At 31.8% G+C, this 20,662-nt stretch overlaps 2 protein-coding genes across 3 annotated transcripts in view; both read right to left on the minus strand.

Moving 5' to 3' along the window:
- LOC133185493 (multimerin-2-like) overlaps nt 1–20,662 on the minus strand; it is an 87,691-nt gene that overhangs the window by 20,783 nt on the left and 46,246 nt on the right. The gene's annotated exons all lie outside the window — the stretch shown is intronic.
- On the minus strand, nt 5,238–9,246 carry LOC133186078 (complement C1q-like protein 3). The gene is made up of 2 exons (XM_061321359.1): nt 8,830–9,246; nt 5,238–5,712 (listed from the first exon to the last, which is right to left on the minus strand). The coding sequence occupies exons 1-2, from the start codon at nt 9,224–9,226 to the stop codon at nt 5,309–5,311; spliced, it is 801 nt and encodes a 266-aa protein (XP_061177343.1). The 5' UTR covers nt 9,227–9,246; the 3' UTR covers nt 5,238–5,308.

Genomic DNA, 20,662 nt, shown 5'->3' on the forward strand with positions numbered 1-20,662 from the left:
GTTTTTTCTATTTATCAACTTCCTGTATTTAGCGGCCATTACAAAATATCTTTTGTGGGGAATATGTGTCCATACTTTTTGCAGATTGATCATGTCCCTCATGGACATTCTTCACTAGTGTCAATCTATGAATTGTTTTTGGTGGAGATATGGTCCTGAGGACGCCCATATTTTTAGCGTCCATATCATTGATTCCCAGGAGAGCTGAATTATCACTGCTGTAAAATTTCATTTGCCGGTATTGAAAGTAGACATTAACTTAAGAGCTAGTGTTTGATTTATATTTGAAATCAGAGATAACTATGAAAAGTTTGAGTTCTTTAACATTGACATCCATCTTTTTTATTGCAAAAGCATCTGTTTTAAAATGCATGAATGGATGGACAATTTCATCTTTTTCGCAAAACTTAAGTATTATCAGAACGATCATTTAATTCTGTTCAAGAGGTTTATCTTTATCTCTGACGTTATGATACTATTACTTCAAAATACAAATTAACTTAATTTCCTCAAAGAACATGCAGATTTTATAATTAAAAATTGCTGGTGTTTATTACTATTATATCAGAGTCGGAAATCTATATTACACAACTATTATCTGACAGAAATACTGTTAACTAGTTACGTCGTTCTTACAAAGAATGCGAAATCAAATCTTCGATTGAATTTCACAATAATATTACTGACATACATCTGCAATTAATATTGTAATTTGTTATAAACGTTTTGTAACTTTCTTTGCTTCTTGCACAGTAGTTTCCAGACTTTTTTTTTTAAATGTTCTATGAAGAAAATTTAAGATGATGTTCCTTTGTTACGCCCTTTCTGTATAATTACACCAGCTTTTCATGATGTGTACGAACTAATATACACTTAAAAGATGCATGGTAATTGGAAATATTGGGAAAATGTAGCATTGGTCTTCTTGATATAAATGTGGATGTTTCTTTCGTATGTCTTACCATTAAAAAATTATATTTGTGTGTCGTATTCCCTCAGGCTAAGGGACATGATATAAACAAAATGACTATACTCTTTACTCAGCCTGTTTAGGAAGGTAATGGGAAATGTTATTTTAATACTCCCTCACTATAGATTACTTTTCATAATAAATGTATCATTAGTAATTATATAATCACCCATAATGATAGATTTGTGTCGTATTGGTATGAAATTAGAATTGTTAGACTGATGTACAAAATTGCACCAGTGCAAGAGAATTCAGATGTTTTTGGCCATCGAAATTGATACACGTTAAAAGAAATTTATATTTTCTATCTGAAAAGTGCTAGGAGCAAATTTGTGCTGCACTTATTTAGAAAGTACTCGTAATTTGGTCGAGAATGGCGTGTAATAGCATAAAATTCCCGCTTCACTTCTACATCATATGAATTTAAGAAAATGTTCTACAAACCAGAATCAACTCTTAACACCTTTTAGAATGTACATGAAATAAGCAATGTAGTGTATGGCCTTGCACTTTTGAGGTTTATCAGGAGTATGTTTATCGCTTTCGTGATTTTCTATACATTCCCTGTCGCTGTGCAGCTTTTGAATGTTTTGAGAAATTAATTATGTACGATATTGTTACGGAGAAATCCTTTGTTTGCATTCTATTGATGAGATTTAAAAATTGACGATGATTTAATAGTTTGTAAGATTTTCGTAAGCTATCTAAAACACGTTGAATCCATTTTGACAAAATGTTAGGAAATTTGTCCCTAAGATAAACATTTTTTAGGTAAATGATAGCATGAGGCTAACAATAAGGTTGCTGGATTTTTTAAAAATGTTATCTGCCTTTATCCTCTTCCCTATGACAGCATAAAAAGTTATCTCAGTATTCTGTCAGGAGAGATCATGCTGAATTATAACGCACAAATTGTAATTTCTCTAGTTTGTGTGTTCTTTTAAGATTGCCATGCTATGAGATGGTAGGCGCTCTCTGAATGTACTTTTTTCGACAATGTGGAGCTGGAGTATTGTAGATTCAGGAAATATTTTTTTTTTAAATCTGACATCTTTATGTAAAAGTTTATTGTCTAAACTCACACAAACGATAATATATGAACTAATAAAAAGATAGAATCAGCATCGTTGCCCACACTGGGAGTATTGTGTTAATACGTTTGAACCATAATGTACTAAACCATATGGATAGGCTTTTCCTTAGGTTTTTTAATTTCTTATAAAATTTGTAATCCAGAAAATATTGTTTTGAAGCTACTAACATTATTTACTAATTTTCAAATATATCTCTCTTAAGTATGTATTCTGATAAGATAACTTGAATTACTTTTTTTTAAATTTTAGCTGTTCAATTCCATGTACCGGTATTTACTTGACACAATGTACGAAAGAGAAAAATATGACTCTTTGTGAGATACTAGTACATGTATGAGGCGTTCTAAATATTGCGGAAGACCAGAGTTCTTGTGATTTTTCATAGATTTAAATGGAACAAATTATTTCTGTAAAACCTGATGATCTGGATTTAAACTTTGCTTTTATATTTTTGGAAATATCTTCAAAATCACAAAGAATTATTATGCCAATATAGGACAAAGTTTCCTCTTTCATACACTGCAAGTACCTTGGGTATCACCAGAATATGAGAAATTAAAAAAAAAATCATGTATGAAATTATATTACCCTATTGTGCGCATATTTCTGCCAAACATATACTTAATATATAAAAATAAACTTAATTCCAGTATCTTCATACTTTTTTTACATATCGAGATTATCTTTAATGAACATTCTTCACTAGCTTCATTCTGGTGTTTCTTGCTTCAGTAATTGCTGAAAGATTTTGACATATTTACGTCTTGCTAACTGATATCCAGGAAAGTTGAAACGTCACTTCTGTTAACAGTGAGCAAGGAAAATCCATATATTTGTGTTATCATAAAAACTGGTGTTTGCTTTTTCGATCTTAAAAATCAGAGATGTATTTGAATAGTTCGCATTATCTAACATTGACTTTAATCTTGCCATGTTGTATTGCAGACATGTTTGAACACGCACGAATGGATAAACATTTTCACGAGTTTTTAAACAACAGCTTAATCAGGATGGGTCATTTAATTTTGTGTCAATGACAAGAGATTATTTCTGACAGAAAGAATTGTACATTTACAGATTAGGTTAATTAACCCAAAGAGTAAAAATGTAGATCTGTAATCTAATTCAACATACTGGTGATTATTTTCTATCATAGCAAAGACTGAAAGTTATACAACATTACTGTTGCATGAAACGAATACTTGTTTTTTTTTTTTTTTTTTTTTTTTTTTTTTTTTTTTTTAAATTTTATAAACAACGTCGCTTTTTCTCATGAAAGAATGAGACTTAAGCTTGAACTGAATAACTTTTTCCTCCTTATTCAACTCGTGTTTGAACCCATCATGCAGTGATCTTTCCTTCACCAGCGGTTTTGTGATTTGTACAAACTCGAACATTCAGGAAAATGGGACAATGCAGACCTTTGTTCTTGAAAATATTTCCTGATTTTTTCTTAGCACGTTTTCCTCTTTCGATTTCTTTTAAAAAAATTATACAGTATCAACAGTCTCATTTAAAGTCATCATTTCGCAAGTTCTATGGTCGAGACAATGACCTTGTCAGCAAATACAATCTTTCATTAAATCAAATGCTGACTAGCGTTTTTCATACTAACTGTTAGGTCATTATTTACACACTGAATAGTCTACTACAGATTTTTTTCCCGTTTTTACCGATCATGACAAGGAGCACACGGCGAGTGTGACGGGTGGGAAGGGGATGCTCACTCCTCCATGGCACCTGATCTCACATCTGATGGACATGTGTTAGAGGTCCGTGTTTGCTCTACTCCTGATTTTGATGGACTTTTGAGCTTGAATACTGTTTGTTATATCCATATTTCACACAGTATATATTTTCATTTATGGCCCAGGGCACATGATTTAAACAAATTAATTCTATTCTCCATTATTGCATTTTGGTGAAATGTTAGAAAAGAATTGAAGTAGTTACGGTTTTAGCTTTTTTAAGCCCAATTAAAATTTAATTATTTCAAAAAAATTTGAAATTTGCATCAATATGAGTTGAATATTTGAATATAAAAATTATGAAAATATATGGCATAAAGGAGGATCGTTCTGGAAATATGAAGTTTTTGTAACAGAAAAGCCTCAAAATAACTCATTTTAGGGGTTATTAACTGTTAGAAAATAGTGTCCGAAGCCGTCACCCAGTTCAGTTTTCGGGTATGTTGTGTAAAAAACTCTTTTATTAAATCCTATTTCTTAAATTTTTTGTGGACAATGCATGTCGTCAATACTGTCTAAAAGAAAATTCAACTGAAAATTGTCTTCTGCTTCTTTTTAAGAAAATAGAGAAAATGCACAAGTTCATGACGTCACATTTGGTACTTAAGAGATCATATGAGAAAACTAATTTTAATGATTTTACGTCAACGTTTTTAACAATGAAGAAAACATGCACTAAGTATCGTTTTTAAAAGGGAAGGGGGCAGCCACAGAAAAAAAATCAACTTATCTGGAAAAACTTTGACAAGGAAAAAAGAAAAAAAAAAGAAGAAGGACAAAATTGTCCAAACTCGGAAATCCTATTGTTCCTCCTTTTCTTTATGGACACGTCATTATTGGTGATGTTAATATAATTGAAAATGACTACCTAAAAGCTATCATTTTAAAAGGTCCTAAATTCAGGGAAACCCAGTCTTCCATTTGGCGGCAGAACTTCATTTCTATTTAAAATTCTGTCGATGATTATATTATAATGCAAAATTCACATGATAAAAAATAACTTGCTAAAGGAAAACTGATTAAGACAGAAAAAAATAAACTAATTCCAGCATCCTTATTGTGGTCCTCATTTGCCTTTAATCTGTTGGATTTATATTTATCTCAGCAACAAACAACAAGTTACAGCTTCAAAACAAATCTTATACTGTTTTTTAATGGGATATTGTTGTAAGAAATGAAAACTCATGCTTTCTCAGGGACATAGTGTCGAGGGGTGGGGGGACATGTATATATATATATATATATATATATATATATATATATATATATATATATATATATATATATATATATATATATATATATATATATATATATATATATATATATATATATATATATATATATATATATATATATATATATATATATATATATATATATATATATATATATATATATATATATATATATATATATATATATATATATATATATATACAAAACATGACTGGTCAATATTCATAGTATGCACTGTGAACTAGTTACAGATATAGTTATATGAGAAAACCGGAAAATGTAGTCATGGGTCCATCGCTGTGAGTGTAATAACCAGTACCAGAGTGATGCTTGACCCATACTGCGTCTCCCTTCTGAATAGCTAGTACCACCATATTTGGACCTGCGTCATAATAATCACCAGTACCGGTACTATAGGCTAATGTTCTGACTTTTGTCGATCCATTTAACACAATATCTGCATGAATTTGTTGTGTACTATAACTTTGAACATTCACAAAGAAGACGTACATCCCGTCAGTAGGAGCAGTAAATATTCCGTTACTCGGGTTGTATCCATTACCTTCATTTGTGATGACAAAAGGGAATATCAGGGTTCCTCTGTTCCACGAAGTATTGTATGACGTCACTGCAGCAGTGAAACATACCTTCTTTGTCTTTCCTACAATAACGATAAAAGTTTTATGATTGTGTTTAGAAGAATATTTTAGTTATTTTGATGGATTATGTTGAGAAAGTGTTATTTCGGACATAACATGAAAAAAAAAATTGAGGCTTAATTAAGAAAAAGACAATTAATTTTATTCAAAAGTTAACTGTTGGGGACTTTTGAAATGAAAATTTACTTTATTTATTGAGGCCCAGTCTAGTTGAAAATAATGAAAACGGTCTATCAACCATTCTGGATATAAATTTGTATGCACCATGCTTAGAAAAATAAGAACAAATTTTATTACCTTGTCTTAATTGTAGTGGATTGAGGAAAATTTTAAAATAAAGTTTCGTTATATGTATAGAACTCAAAAGTTTAAATACCATTGTTCTTTATAATAGATGTAGGGAAACTATTGACTCTCTACATAGGAATTGACCATATTTTCAAAATAAATTATGTTAAAAGTTCTTTATTAACTAAACCATTTATTTATTAAAACAAAATGATAGAAATACAAGAAGTATATGTTGTTCACATGCGCAATCCAGATCTATGCAAGAATTGCGAGATATTTTGGCGCTGTTTCTTGTCATTCAATTGTGATAATAATATTGGGTACTGTGACACATCTGAAACAACGCTGCATAAAAACATATGCGCAGATAAAGTAAATTGGGCCTTGTTAAGAAAAATATCAATTGTTGCCATTTTAACAAAAATAAAAAATAAACAAAAATAGATATCTCCGCTTTGCCTTAACAAATAACTTGTGACCTTCATAAAAATGGCTGACATTTGTAAATGGCCATGTTATTACACATGTCGGAGAATTCGATAGAATAGCGCAAAAAGGAAAAGGTGCTTACTGATTTCACATAAAATATGATAGATACAATAGATTAAGGGTAATTGTTATTTAAATTCACTGTTCAAATTTCTCTGCTTTTGATATTAGATTTTCAGCATGCAAAAAATGACGCCACAACCGCATTCGTTTACAAACTGTGCAGATTCCCGAAAGTAAAGGAGTTAGGGTATGACGCCAAGTGCTCGGTACTTTGGAGTGAAAGTTGCGGGTCTTTCTGATGAGACCTGGTACGATAAAGAACCCTAACTGCTCAATGGCTGAGTAAAGGTCAAAATTTGAAGCCCTTCACCTGTATATGGTGATGTCTCTATATGAGTGAAAAATTCTCGAACGGGACGTAAAAAACAACACACAATCAAAAAGAACTCTCCTGATCCCTGTTTTGTCTTTAAAATCTTTATTTGACTGAAACCAACCCTTTCTTGATGTTCTTATTCAACTGGAAATAGACTGAAATATAAATATTTTTATTATTTGATTCTTGATGTACAATTTATATATAAGCTTGTTTTTTAAAATATATTCTAGATATTAAAAAAAACAACTTTTAAAAACAACTATATGCTTGATCATATTTTTTTTTATTTTTATCTTATCTTATAAAACCTTATTTTATGGATTTTTATTAATATTTCTCGCAAAACTTACTTTTTAATACATTCTGGGATAAAAACCACTTAATGTGCTGCTGCAAATATCCGACCGATATTTGCCTTACATACCGCCTCAAAGACTATCTAAAGGACATCATTGAGTTTATTTCAACGTTTAAGATGTCTTTCTCGAATGCTTCCACCGACTGAAGTAATACTGAAATAACAGTTTTCAACAGGGTCAAAATTCTTTGTTACGCCAAACAGAAAACTTGGATAAACATTAAGAGTATTTTTTGCTCAGATTTTCAACGAAGGTATATTTTATGACTCGCAATTCCATCTTGATACCGGTATATAACGATAGACAACTAAGTATACAGAACAAGAAAAAGTAAATTCAAAGACCTGGCAAACCCATTTTACAATGTATCAACATTCAGCTGATTATTGCTTATTTTGAACATTTTCTAATTCTCTTCCAATAAATGTGAATTGATCCTTTGCTTGAACAAACATGACATCCCTTCACCTGAAAATTTGCAAAGTGGTTTATTTAGAAGAAGTCGAAATTGTGAAAACTCAACAGACACCAGATGTAAAACGTTCAGATAAGCTCAGTTGGACCTGAGCTAAATATTAAGGAAATTGAAACAAGGCTTGGAAAATATTTGAAATCTTACATGCAATGAAAACAATTTATTTATTTAAATATTTTTTTACTTATTTATTTATTTATTTTCTGTTTCGAAATTTGTCCATTAAAAACATAACAATTAAAAACAATATAAATGATTGTTAAAATAGCCATATAAATCATTAGATAAGCATCCTTGATATTGCTGATTATCTATTTCTTTATAGAGATACTATCATTTAATATAGAAAATAAATCCACTGATATCTTTAAAAAAAAACAAATATCGAAGATATTGTTTAACACAAACACGTAACATCGTTTTTCAAAAGTCCGTTACAATCCCCTTCGCAGGCATGAGATCGTTTATCTGGTTTTCGAACACGATTAGGATCGATGGAGCCGTTAGAGAAGCGTAACGGTCACAGTTCATTAATTTTTACTGCCGAAATATGGCTGAAAAAATTGCCTATTCGGCGATAAACAACAGATAATTAATCAATCGAATTTCAAGGAGGGGGGGGGGGTCTGCCAGAAAAAAATTACAAGTTACCTGAAGACAAGTATTCCTTTCAAAGAAATGATCGGCATGGGATCATAAAATCAGCAATATGGAATATCCTGAAATAAGTTTTTAGACATTTCTTCTTATTTGAATTGACTTACTATAGATTAATATTTTTTCTATGGTATGTATGTATATATTAAATTTCACATTCTTTCTCAACTGAGTATGACGTGTAAAGGCATACCAAATTTAAACTGACGAACAAATTTTAGCCTGGCAATTTTGTTATATAGAGTAGTATGACCATATTATGTTGCCTTTAAAAAATATCTTGTAACTGAAAATATGTAACGTTGACATTTTTGTGAAACTGCAATGTGATTCCATGTTATGTTTTGGTTATGTGATGTGTCAAGCACTTTTTTTTAGAAATGAACATTAGGGTAAAATTCAAAATACATCTAAACTGAAATGGTGGGATTTGAAACCTCTTTATAAACTATAATAAACCACTTACCACTAACGAGACTTGAAACATTCGACAATGATGCCTGAAAAGTTGCAACTAATGTAGATAAATTTCTTTCCTTTGCCTTCATCGACCGTAAGTCAGAATCAAGTTGTTGGTTTTCTGTTTTGAGTTGCTTCACTTCTCCCTCCAATTGAGAAAGTCTTAATTCCATGGACTTTTTCAATGTCAACATATCTTTCATCAGGGATTGGACGTTATTCGTTAAAGTCATTCGGATAATGGTTTCTTGGTTGAGAAGCTGACGGACAATATCTGTACCTTTGGAATCATCAGTCACAAAGTCTCGGTACGTCTTTCCATCATTTTTATTCGACAGTAAGGATGAGGCAATTAAAAACCGACTCAATATACAAATAAACCAAATTCTCAGAAAATACAACATATTTTAAAGCTTTATGTCTTTGATCGATGTAGTCTGCAAGAAATAAACAAATACAGTGGCTTAAATATACATTCTTGGTGTTTTACTTGAGTTCTTGCTCAATGATTGGCTGAAAAATGATTTGTTAAATACATTCATACCTATTCAATGGTGTTATTCTGAGCCTGCGACTTTGTGTTATTCATATGAGCGAAATGGATTTAAATATCTTAATATTCTGAAGTCTCTTCAGTGAATAAATTACAAAAAAAAATTCAATGAACTATTTTTCTCAAAAAATCAAAGTAGCGTAAATTAATTACAGGATTGAATTTGTATTTTGGGAGAGTTGAATAGTGCTAAGCACCGTCAATTTATTTGTATTAAATGTTTGTTTATCATTTCTTTGAGTTCCAGGAAATTATATATTTTTATTTGCATTTACCATACATGTTTAAGTTGGAAATACAGTGAATTTCCTGAAATATGTTAATCGCTGAAAAAAGTGAACGGCTGTATGATTTACAGAAAAAGAACAAGATGCTGTCTATTTAATATAAAGAAATTGGCAAAGTTTGAATGTCCAGCACACCTGTTCAAGGATGGCATCTTAGGTATTATCAAGTTTAGTTATCTAGATAAAGGTAAATACGATTGCTCTTATATTTTCATTCGTATCCAGTTTATATTTTCAGGCTTTAGCATTACTTTACTTCATTCATATATATATATATATATATATATATATATATATATATATATATATATATATATATATATATATATATATATATATATATATATATATATATATATATATATATATCATATATGTATGATTTATGTACAATTTTATGTAATCAATGGATCACTTGTGTACCAAAGGGTTAATTAACTGTTCTATCCAAAATTATTGATTCAAGATATGAAAGGCAATAGACAGACTCTAAGGAAGAGTAAAGGTGTCAACACTTGTGTTATAACTTGTACATTATCTTATTTTTAGGTGTTTTGTCAACATATGAAATGTTCTACATTCTTATTTATACACTTATTTTGCAATGTATCTAGGTGTTTTTGCTTAACGTAAACCACATTCTTTTACTTCATTAATTGAAGTGCTAGAAATTATATCAAATTAAAAAAATGATTTAAGGAATAACTGTCTAATTTTGGGGTTTTATGATGAGATTAAGCAAATGGTTTGCGTGATAATTTGCATACACTATCTCTCTCTCTCTCTCTCTCTCTCTCTCGCCCCGCACGTGATTTTTGTAAACTACGTCTATCAATGAACCAGTAGTTTATGTAGAAATCAAGTATCTTTATTATTTGTAGTTTTATCTCGGACAAAGAAATTTAAAAATGTAAATATTTGAAGATATTGGTCTTAGCATGAGATTTAAATGCATATCTATGTAGTAATCTCGGTATGCAACAATAAATTCTAGTGAAACGTCACATCACTCGGTTTTAGTGACAGCATCGAAAAGCAAGTTCTTTGACGTGCTTAGATAGCTGAATACTCTAGTCAATCCGCTGGTTGGGGAGGTTATTCTATAAAGTGAACTTATTTGTGATATATATATATATATATATATATATATATATATATATATATATATATATATATATATATATATATATATATATATATATATATATATATATATGATAAGTCATATCAAATGCAAACTGTCATACGTTCACCATTTCAAACATACAAGGGGTCAATTTACAAAGTCACACATAGAGAATGTCACGTCAGTAGCGCGAATATACCCCCATGTGCTCCATCAAGTACAGGCTGAACAACGTTAACGCTTCCTCATGCTTCGTATACAAGCCCTAATGGGTTACATTGAGCATTGGGGTTGTTAATCCATTTTTTGGTCAGGCGGTCTCGAAGCTACTTGTTAGTGTTTAGAGGGTTGGTTCTATACATGTCTTCCAAGTCCATTCCAGAGATGCCCAATCGGGCTCAGATCTGGTGTATTTGTCAGCCATTCCACCCTCTTTATGTTGATCTGTTGGATGAAATCATACAATAATCTTCCGTAAAAGGGGTTTGACACTATCATCTTAAAGGAAGGCGTTCCAAGCCTTTACAGAAAAGGAAGAACAACGTAGTGTAGAGATCTTGAATATCCACCAATAGCATAATGTTGAGTCCTCTTCGCTGAAATACTGGCCAGCGCTAACACGAACCACCTCCGTAGGGATCATGCTCCCACGCAATAGCTCCAATAAAAAAACGTTCTCCAGGACATTGATACACATGTACTTTGCAATCACAAGAAAGTCCACTGAATTTGAAATATATGGAGATAACGAACAGTATTCAAGCTCAAAAGTCCATTAAACATTACAAAATTGGTGCAGAGCAAACACAGACCTCCAAAACATCAGAGGTGGGATCAGGTGCCATGGAGGAGTGAGCATCCCCTGCCGACCGGTCACACCCGCCGTGTGCTCCTTGTCATGAACGGGAAATAACGGAAAAATCCGTCGACAATTCACTGTGTAAATAATGGCCTAACAATAAGTATGAAAAACGTCAGTCAGCATTTGACTCAATGATAAATTGTATTTGCTGACAATGTCATTGTTTCGACCATAAAACTTACGAAATGATGACTTTAAATGAGACTGCTGATATTCTTGTTTCACCAATTTGTTTGTCAATAATTTACTTCGTTTTAGAAATTGTACATACATAGAGCATGCTCTTGCGTATCGAATCAACTGAATGATATAAACCCCGTATGCAGGTGATGAAGGTATATTGCTGCATAAGTAAGGGAAGTTGACGATTGAAAAGTTAAAGTCATCACGTTTATCATAAAGCTTGGTTGTTAGATTACCATTAACGTCTTTTTCAAGTAAAATATCCAAATATGAAACAGATGTGTCAGACTCTGTAGTATCTTTAATCTCAAGCTCACCGTGCTATATCGTAACGACATAAGAATGGAAATTACAATTGATAATTGACAATACGTCGTCGATATATGATTGCGCCCATGGGAAAAGGGCCCTTATGGCAATTTTTACACATTTTAAGTTTTTCATGGATATTAATAGAGCAAGGTTAGAAGTTGCCATATCTGAATTTTTACGGCCCTACGTCAACTCTAAGTAGGTTTTTTCTTCATTTATATCAATGATACTTTAACAGGTAAACAATGACGTCATGTTACTTTCGCACCAACGTCAAAAGTTTTCAGAGTGAACATGACTTTCACTTTGCATTGTAATGTTACTGCGGTAATAAACGTATGTTATTGAGCATTTCCAGAAACATTTTTGAGTCATTGTCTCTTTTAATAATTATATAAATGATAATAAATAGTTGTATTAAGTATTATCCATCATGCAGTGGTGTATAGAATTATGAGTGTTTGTTCGTTTGTTTGTTTTACATTTCACTATGCTGGAATGTCAGGAAAACCCGAGAAGCGAGCGGCTTCTGTTCAATATCAATTTATTCTCTCAAAACCAAAGTATTTATCTCGTGTAATAATCGTTTGAGAAACCTGTAGCATTCATTCGAAAATCATCTCATTTCAACCATGGCTCTCGATAGGACAAGATGTCATTTTTTTTTGGGGGGGGGGGGTTGAATCCAGTATAAACGATATCTCTTTCAAAATGTGAAGTTAAAAAATATTTCAAAAAAATTCTCGGGAACAACAATAAAATAGATGCTGCTGGGTAGTGAAAATTTGTTGTTTTTTTTTTGTTTTTGTTTTCTAAATATAATTAGACAGAAAATTTGTGAAATGTAGTGAGTTACTGTATACGCTGTACAACAATTTAAGGACATTGAGTTGATACACTGCATGTTAAGCAATATTCGATAAAAAAAAAATTCAAACAAAAAATCAGAAGGACTTCTGCCCGCATGTGGTAACAAAACTTCTTTTTTTAAATTGAAATGATACACATTTTTTCAGTCACAGCAAGGAAAATTTTTAAATAATTAATTTAAGTAAGCAGGTTGATAAATTATAAACAAATGGATGAATTATAATTCACATGCATTTAAAATGAAAGGAACAGATCCAGGATGACCAGTGGTTGGATTGTGTGTGTGGGGGGGGGGTGGGGGTGGGTTACATGTAAAAGTTAAATGACAGAAACATGCAATACTTGCAGTTAACATGAGTTTAATAGCATACGAGGGTTGTCTATTTTTAAAATCTTCCTACATTTTAGGTGTGCAGTGGGGATGCCTTCCCACCACCAACCCCATAACCTCCAAATACGTCATTTGGTTAGGTTTGAAATAATATTGAAATAATTCCTCAATTTATTTTTGCACCTTGAACTTCTCCTTACGTACATGTATACATGTATGAGCAGGATCATTTTCAAAACAAACAGCGATCATGAGCTCCACATGCCTGGAAATGGAAACTTAACTGCTATCAAATCTAGTTAATCATGAGAAAAATTGCGTCTTAGAATAACGATTTTGTTTGATTTTGTAAAATTAAATGGTTTTAGAAGAACATGTATACACTGGATATTAATAGATATCGGGTATTTTATTGTCATTTCAACAAATTTTATCTGAACTTTGAATGAAGTCAATATGTCAGAACACCCCCCCCCCCCATTTCTCGCGGCTTCTTTATCGTATGAAATTCTAATGTCATTGTTTTCAAGTGTTATTGTATATGAAGTTTTACAATATAAAAATTCCATTCTGGCCCCATGCCAGAGACTTGGATATGCATGCTTATCCTTGTAGTTAGGTCCCGGTAATATAAAATGACCCTGACCCTCTTCCCCGGTCTCCTGCACTGCCACAAAAATAAAAACTTGCAAACATATTCCTAGTCTTTTGTGTAGTATATTTTTAGCATTTAATTTAATTTGTACAATGCATATTTAAATACAATTTGATCTTAAAAAGATTTATTTCAATAAATCCAAATAACAAAATCAGCCCGTTTACATAATTCAACGGCAAGTTAAGCAATATCATACTAAACCGATAACTGATATTATTATTTCAATAAGAAAACGAGTTTTAGATTGAAAATAGAACTGTAATGACATACAATGCTGAGATTCTATGAATGATAAGCATTACATATATTTGACTTGTAAGTGACTTAAAACTGCAGATAAAACCTTTGAACTTTTTTATGCACAACACGTACGAGTACCAAAACGTTATATTTTCGAGTTACTGAAAATAAATAGACAACAAAAGAAAAAAAAGAGATAGAGATTTCTTTTCATAATACGATATTGTTGTTTTTTTGAAAATTCGCCTTTTCATTAAAGTTTCAAATTTCACATTGTATTGATAAACTGGATTTAATGTAACATCTCTCTCTCTCTCTTTTTCTCTCTCCCTCTCTCACACACACATCAGGTATACATACATGTGAACTTTTTTAAAGCTACAACAATTAGAACAATTTTATTTCATTCGGTAGTTTTTGTTTGTTTTCAAGTACTTATATCGGAAGTGGCAACAACAAAAATAAGACGAAACAATTTTTTTTTTAAATTTCATTTTATTTAAATTTATGATCATTATTACTGAAAAAAAAATTAAAATTCAAGTTATTTTAAAAAAATAATTTCACGTTGAAATAGATGCACATGTAACAAATTTAAAAAATAAATGAAAGTCTGTTCAATGTAGCATCTTTTCTTTTTCTTTTTTTTTCCTCTTTCACTTTGACAGCAGCTAGTTCCATGAGCTTTCAAAAATACTTTTAAAGAAAATATAAGTATAATACTTAAAATTAAAACGTTTTTTAACTGATGATAAGTAAGATTTTTAAAAATATTTTTTATACTACGGGAGCAAATTTGTATGAGTATGTTGATTTTGAATGGTGTTAAAAAAAAAAAAGAAAGTCCCTCTCTGGTACCTCTCTAGTATCTCGCTTGTCAGAGTTACCTCTCTTGTTTTTATTTATAGTTCTTAAAAATAATATCGTTGCTAGATTTGTGAAAACTTAAAAGAATACTTTTCTTTTCTGTTGGAAGAAGTGTGATCAGTTTCAAGTTTTTGGCAATTAAAGCATTTTACGTGAAAAATTTATGCACGATGTACCAATGCTTCAATGTTGACATGATCGATGTGTTGAGAATGGTGGGGCGGATCTTATACAGGAAAACGATTTCCTCTGCAATATTTTGATAATATACACGTGTCTAACAAATAACTTCAATTTGTCTATATATCAAAATCGCATTCGTTCATCCATATTCAAATATCCAGAAAATAACCTTGTCTGAAGCTTCTATACATGTATAGGAAATACACAGCCCAGATCAGAGACGTATATAAAGCTACAATATAACATAGAGTAAAGAAACGGGTCTCGAATAAAATTCTAATATAATATATTCTTAAATATTTTAATTAATATCAGTGGACTAGAAGATCAAGACGTGAATTAAAGATATAAATGAAAATAAATAATTATTTCAATGTTGAGAACAACGACAAAAGTAAGCTAGACGTGTCAAAACGTAAAACACGTGGATAAAAAAAAATCAGCGTCGACGCTCACCGTCTGCAACGTCATATCTTTATGACGTTATTTCTCTGTTTTAGCAAAATTGCCATAAGGCCCTTTTGTCATGGGCGCAATCATATCTAAATGTCGAGTTGAAGGCCACAGCAAGTGTTTTCTTCTTATCACGTATAAGATTTTGGACAAATTCTGCTTCATATGAATACAAAAAAATAATAACGGGGCGCAATTGGTACCCATGAGAATTCCAATAGATTGTTGGAAGACCTGGTCTCCAAAAACCACATAGATATTGTCAATCAGAAACTCAAGCATCTTTTTAATGTCAACTTTAGAGTACTTGTGTGTACAATCAGAATGTTTTTTAATAAAATAATTTTTCAAATGACCAATGACAAGGTTAGTAAATCTACGAGTTCCATTTTTATTGAAAAAGCAGCTGTCAATCATATCAAAAAGTCTGGACTTAAATTTATCTTGGGGAATGGTTGTGTATAAAGTTGCAAAGTCGTAAGTTTTAAAGCTGTTGATTTTGGTAAAATCTTGTGATTTCAAATTTTCCAAAAGTTCCTTGGAATTTTTAAGTATCCACATCTGATTTACACCACTTCTCGAATATATTGTTGCAGAGTACTCTTGAAGTTTCCCCTTCACTACTGTTAATATCTTAGTGAGGAGTAAAGAAAGAGGCTTGGTTGAACATTTACTGGAACCTGCTATGTATCTTTGTTTGTAAGGATTATTATGAAGTTTCGGAATCCAAAATAGATATGGTAATTCAAATTCATTTTGGTTGTTTGGAATATTAAAAATATTCAAAACTGACATATGATTTTGAAGAATTTCTTCCTTAGAAAGAGAACTATAAGTTGGATTACCACTTGTAGAATTAAATCCAAATTCCTCTAAAATACATTTAATATAATGAGCCTTACAAACAAAAACAATGTTGTTACCTGCTTTGTCAGCAGGGACCAGTAGGTACTGATCATGTAATCTATCTAATTCTTTTTTCACTTCTGGATTATTGAACACAGAAGGATAGATGGTTCTCAATCTCAAGTGCCGTGTGCACCATTTAAGATGAAAATCTCTGTGACGTTTGGTCAAAAGTACACTTACTCTAAGCAGGACGCCTATAATGCAAGTTACTGGCATGCACACGTTTCCTTATTGTATGATCCGAGACACTATTCCAGTGGCATTTTTCAGATTTGTCTGGAAAGACCTGGCTGATGTAGATCGTTTTCGTAAAGTAAGTGTACAGGTGAACTTGTTTCGTGGAATTGATTTCTTTGAGCGTGCTGTTCTAGTCCTGTCACTTTATACCCCTGTATTGGTCTCTCTGTATCTCACCATTGGCTTTTAAACTGTGCATTGAACTACCCCAAACGAGTTAACTACTTCCCAAGTTGATGGACCTGTTTGCAGCATTCCTGCAGCTTGAGGTCTTTTGGCAGGTGACAACGAAGGTCGTTTACCCGTTCTGACATTGACCTTCAGTAGAAATACTTGTGTGTTGTAACCTCAGATGACTTTGCCTGCAAACCAGTTTTCCGACGCTGATTGTGCACTGTTTGTGAACAGAATCATTGATATGAAGTTGGTGGTTACTAATGGTGGTCAGTGATGCCGAACAACAGTGGTGTCTCTTTCTGTCAAACGTTAAGATTAAAATGTCTATCGCCTGGCCTTGTAATGAATTCGTACCCGGTCTAGCATAATTCCAGAGGCCTGTTCAACAGAGCGAACGTTTGCAAGCGCTCGCCAAAATTACTTATCCCTGCAACAGAATTGTTCGCTAGCGCTCGCTCTGTTGAACAGGTCTCTGTTGTCCCAAACCTGCTATATAATCTTGCAATAGCTGTGTGGTGTCTATTGGATGCCTTGGCCATCTATAGAAAGCATGCATATTCATTAATCTAGGCTCAGCATTTCTTTAATTAAAAAAAATACTACATTTTAAAAAGAATGTATTTGTTTAATTTACAAAACCTCTCTGAAGAAATACCCTATAGACATCATACAGACTGCCCTACCACGCTCCCTAAAGTCAATGGCTGCATACCCGATCTTTCATTCAGAATTTCTTTGAATACAAACATGAAGACCACGATCACAAAGAATATAATAAAAATTTATTCCTCTTAAAAGTGTGAGAACGATTTCATACAATTCTTCGGAATGATTACATTTAACGCAATCCATGATTACCAGCTTGGAAATATTACTATGTTAATATATTAATGCATCAGATTCCTTTTAAGCTTTCTGAAGCGTATATATAAATTTTTTACGATAATGCGTTTGGAATTTTGTACAGTGTATATGTAGGGTCAACCACAGGAACTGTCAACGGATAAAGTATTCCATTATACAAGATTGTGTACAATGTCATTAAATCTAATGCTCTTTATGTAATAGAATCAAAGACATTTGACGTAGGGAACAAGGGTTTAGAGGCGTTGAACGTATGGAATAATGTTTCAAAGAGAAAACACGTTAAAGGAATATCATTAGGAATATAATAATTGGGATATTAAAATAATTACATTTTGCACTGTATGAAACTTTATTTACGAATTGAAATAAGAGAATCTTGTTTCATTCGAATAGTTGTCTAATTATTAGAAAAATTATATCACGGGGCAATGACGAATGGAAAACAAGCTTCACAAAAGGTCTAATTTTAGAATAAAAAGTTCCTATTAGCTTTAATCATCCTGCTTCTGTAAGTACTTTAGTTAAGTGCATCCTGACATTAATTAATATGCTAAATCTAAGTTAAGATTAATCCATTTTTATTTTTGGTATGTTAACCATTAGTTAAGTGGCATTTCGGAAATCCAGATAAAAACAGCGATAAATAAACATTCTGGAGTAATGATCAAGTGCCAGCTGTGTACGAAAGCCCAATAGTGCAAAACGTTCTGGAGTAAAGATCAAGTGCCAGCTGTGTACGGAAGCCCAATAGTGCAAACCAAAAAAATAAAAAAAATCAAAAAAAAACGAAATTATTAAATATAAAAAACGAAATCATTAAATAAAGAAAACGAAATTATTAAATAAAGAAAACGAAATTATTAAATAAAGAAAACGAAATTATTAAATAAAGAAAACGAAATTATTAAATAAAAAACAAACGAAATTATTAAATATATATAGAAAACGAAATTATTAAATAAAGAAAACGAAATTATTAAGTAAAAAACTGAAACTAAAATACGAAATTTATAGATGTGCACGGTGAGGGCCTGAACCCATGAATCATTCCATAAAGCGCACATGTTTTAAAGCATCACTTAGTAATTCTATAGACCTGATTTTGTTTCGACATTAAAACAAGTGTGGGGGAAATGAAAAATAAAAAAAAAAACTAAGATACAAACGTAGAAAAACATTATGTGCTCACAGCCTATAATTCGCATTTTTGAAGTAAACGATTCATTACTGTTCAAATTTTTTTACGGGAATTTGATGCTGTGTCGCATCCCCACAACGTCAAAGTTTGAGTCTGTAACCTGGACGTAGCGAGGATGGCTGTTTCTGCTTATTAATGACATTCCAAAATAGCTCATGAATCGCTGAAAGGTCAAGACCTTGCGCATCGTATTGCTGAATTCCCCCCGAACTAAACCTAGCGCCCTATCTGTGTACCCATAAATCCATAATAAACAATAAAGAGAATGATTTGCATACTTTGTGGGATTTGTTATGCAAATGTGTGCATTATTCGTTCACAACTATCACTGACTTATAAATACAGATTGAGAATTTGTCATTTAGAACATGTGAGAACAAATACTAATTGTGCTTTGATAAAATGACCAAGAAATTAAAAGTGTTTTGCTTAATTTTTAATAAAGTAAGCAATCATTAAAATCTTCTCATTGTAACCACTTCGACTTGTTTAATTTTTGCACTTGCTCTCTTTAAACAATTTTTATAATGTCAAACAAACCCGCAAAATCCGATCTGTAACGTATCATTTTACAAATTGGCGCGGTGGTACTAAGGAAAAAGACGAAAAGGCGTTTTGTACAGCATGTGAAATTTATAGGTATGCATGCTTATCTGTAAAACATATTTCACAATAACAAATATATCACTCTTACAGAATTTCCTGAATAAATGATTGGGTATTCCTAGCAGAGAAAAAATGCAAATCAATAGATTATTTAAAAAAAAACAAACAATTTAATCAAATAAGAAGCATGTACTTGCAAACGCGCTTGTGTGCACACACACAAACACTCACCCTCACACACCCACACCCGCACACCTCTTTCATAATTCTAAGTTATTTTATAAATTTCTTTTTGAAGTATGCTTGAATGAACCTCTTCGGTTTTCTTCTGTTTTAATCTAAAACAAGCCAATTCAGAGAATTTGTGTCTCCCGTTTCAGGAAAAAAGAAGAGCATGCGCTGATCTAAAGGGTCTAAATGCCCCCCCCCCCCCTGGATTTTCAGATATATTAAATGTATATAGTGAAGCAAATAAAAAATGACTTTGGAACCCACCCCCCTCCCTTACCGAAAACATGGACCCCTGTTAAGAAATAGGTTTTTCAGGGTTGGGAAATTGGGAAAAAGGAGTTGCTTTGGGTTTTTTTTTTCTATTACCGTAAATATCTACATAAACAATCTTCTTACAAAAATTTTCACGTTGTAAATGCCAATATGGATATATATATTTGTTTTCTTATTCTTTAAAATGTGTATAAAAGATTCTTTTTATGTAAAATATTGTTCACACTGCAGTAACGATTTTATGAGAAGATCTGTACACGCCAGACGTCATAACTGCTTGTATGAAATTTGGCGCGGGTCCAAATACTTTGTGCATATTGGTGCTTCACGTGTTCTTCAGCACTTCTCGTTGGCCTTTTTCTAAATATATTTTTTCTTTTCACCAACAAATACTTGTGCTTTGAAAATATAACGGAT

This window comes from Saccostrea echinata, unplaced genomic scaffold (genome assembly GCF_033153115.1).
Source record: "Saccostrea echinata isolate AGI-Se365-2 ecotype Australia unplaced genomic scaffold, CSIRO_AGI_Sech_v1 ptg000012l, whole genome shotgun sequence".
NCBI classification, from domain to species: domain Eukaryota; kingdom Metazoa; phylum Mollusca; class Bivalvia; order Ostreida; family Ostreidae; genus Saccostrea; species Saccostrea echinata.

Coding starts and splice junctions, on each gene's coding strand:
- LOC133186078 (XM_061321359.1), bottom strand. CDS start 9,226: ATGTTGTATTTTCTGAGAATTTGGTTTATTTGTATATTGAGTCGGTTT. Junction 5,713..8,829: donor TGTTTCAAGTCTCGTTAGTG/GTAAGTGGTTTA, acceptor TCGTTATTGTAG/GAAAGACAAAGAAGGTATGT.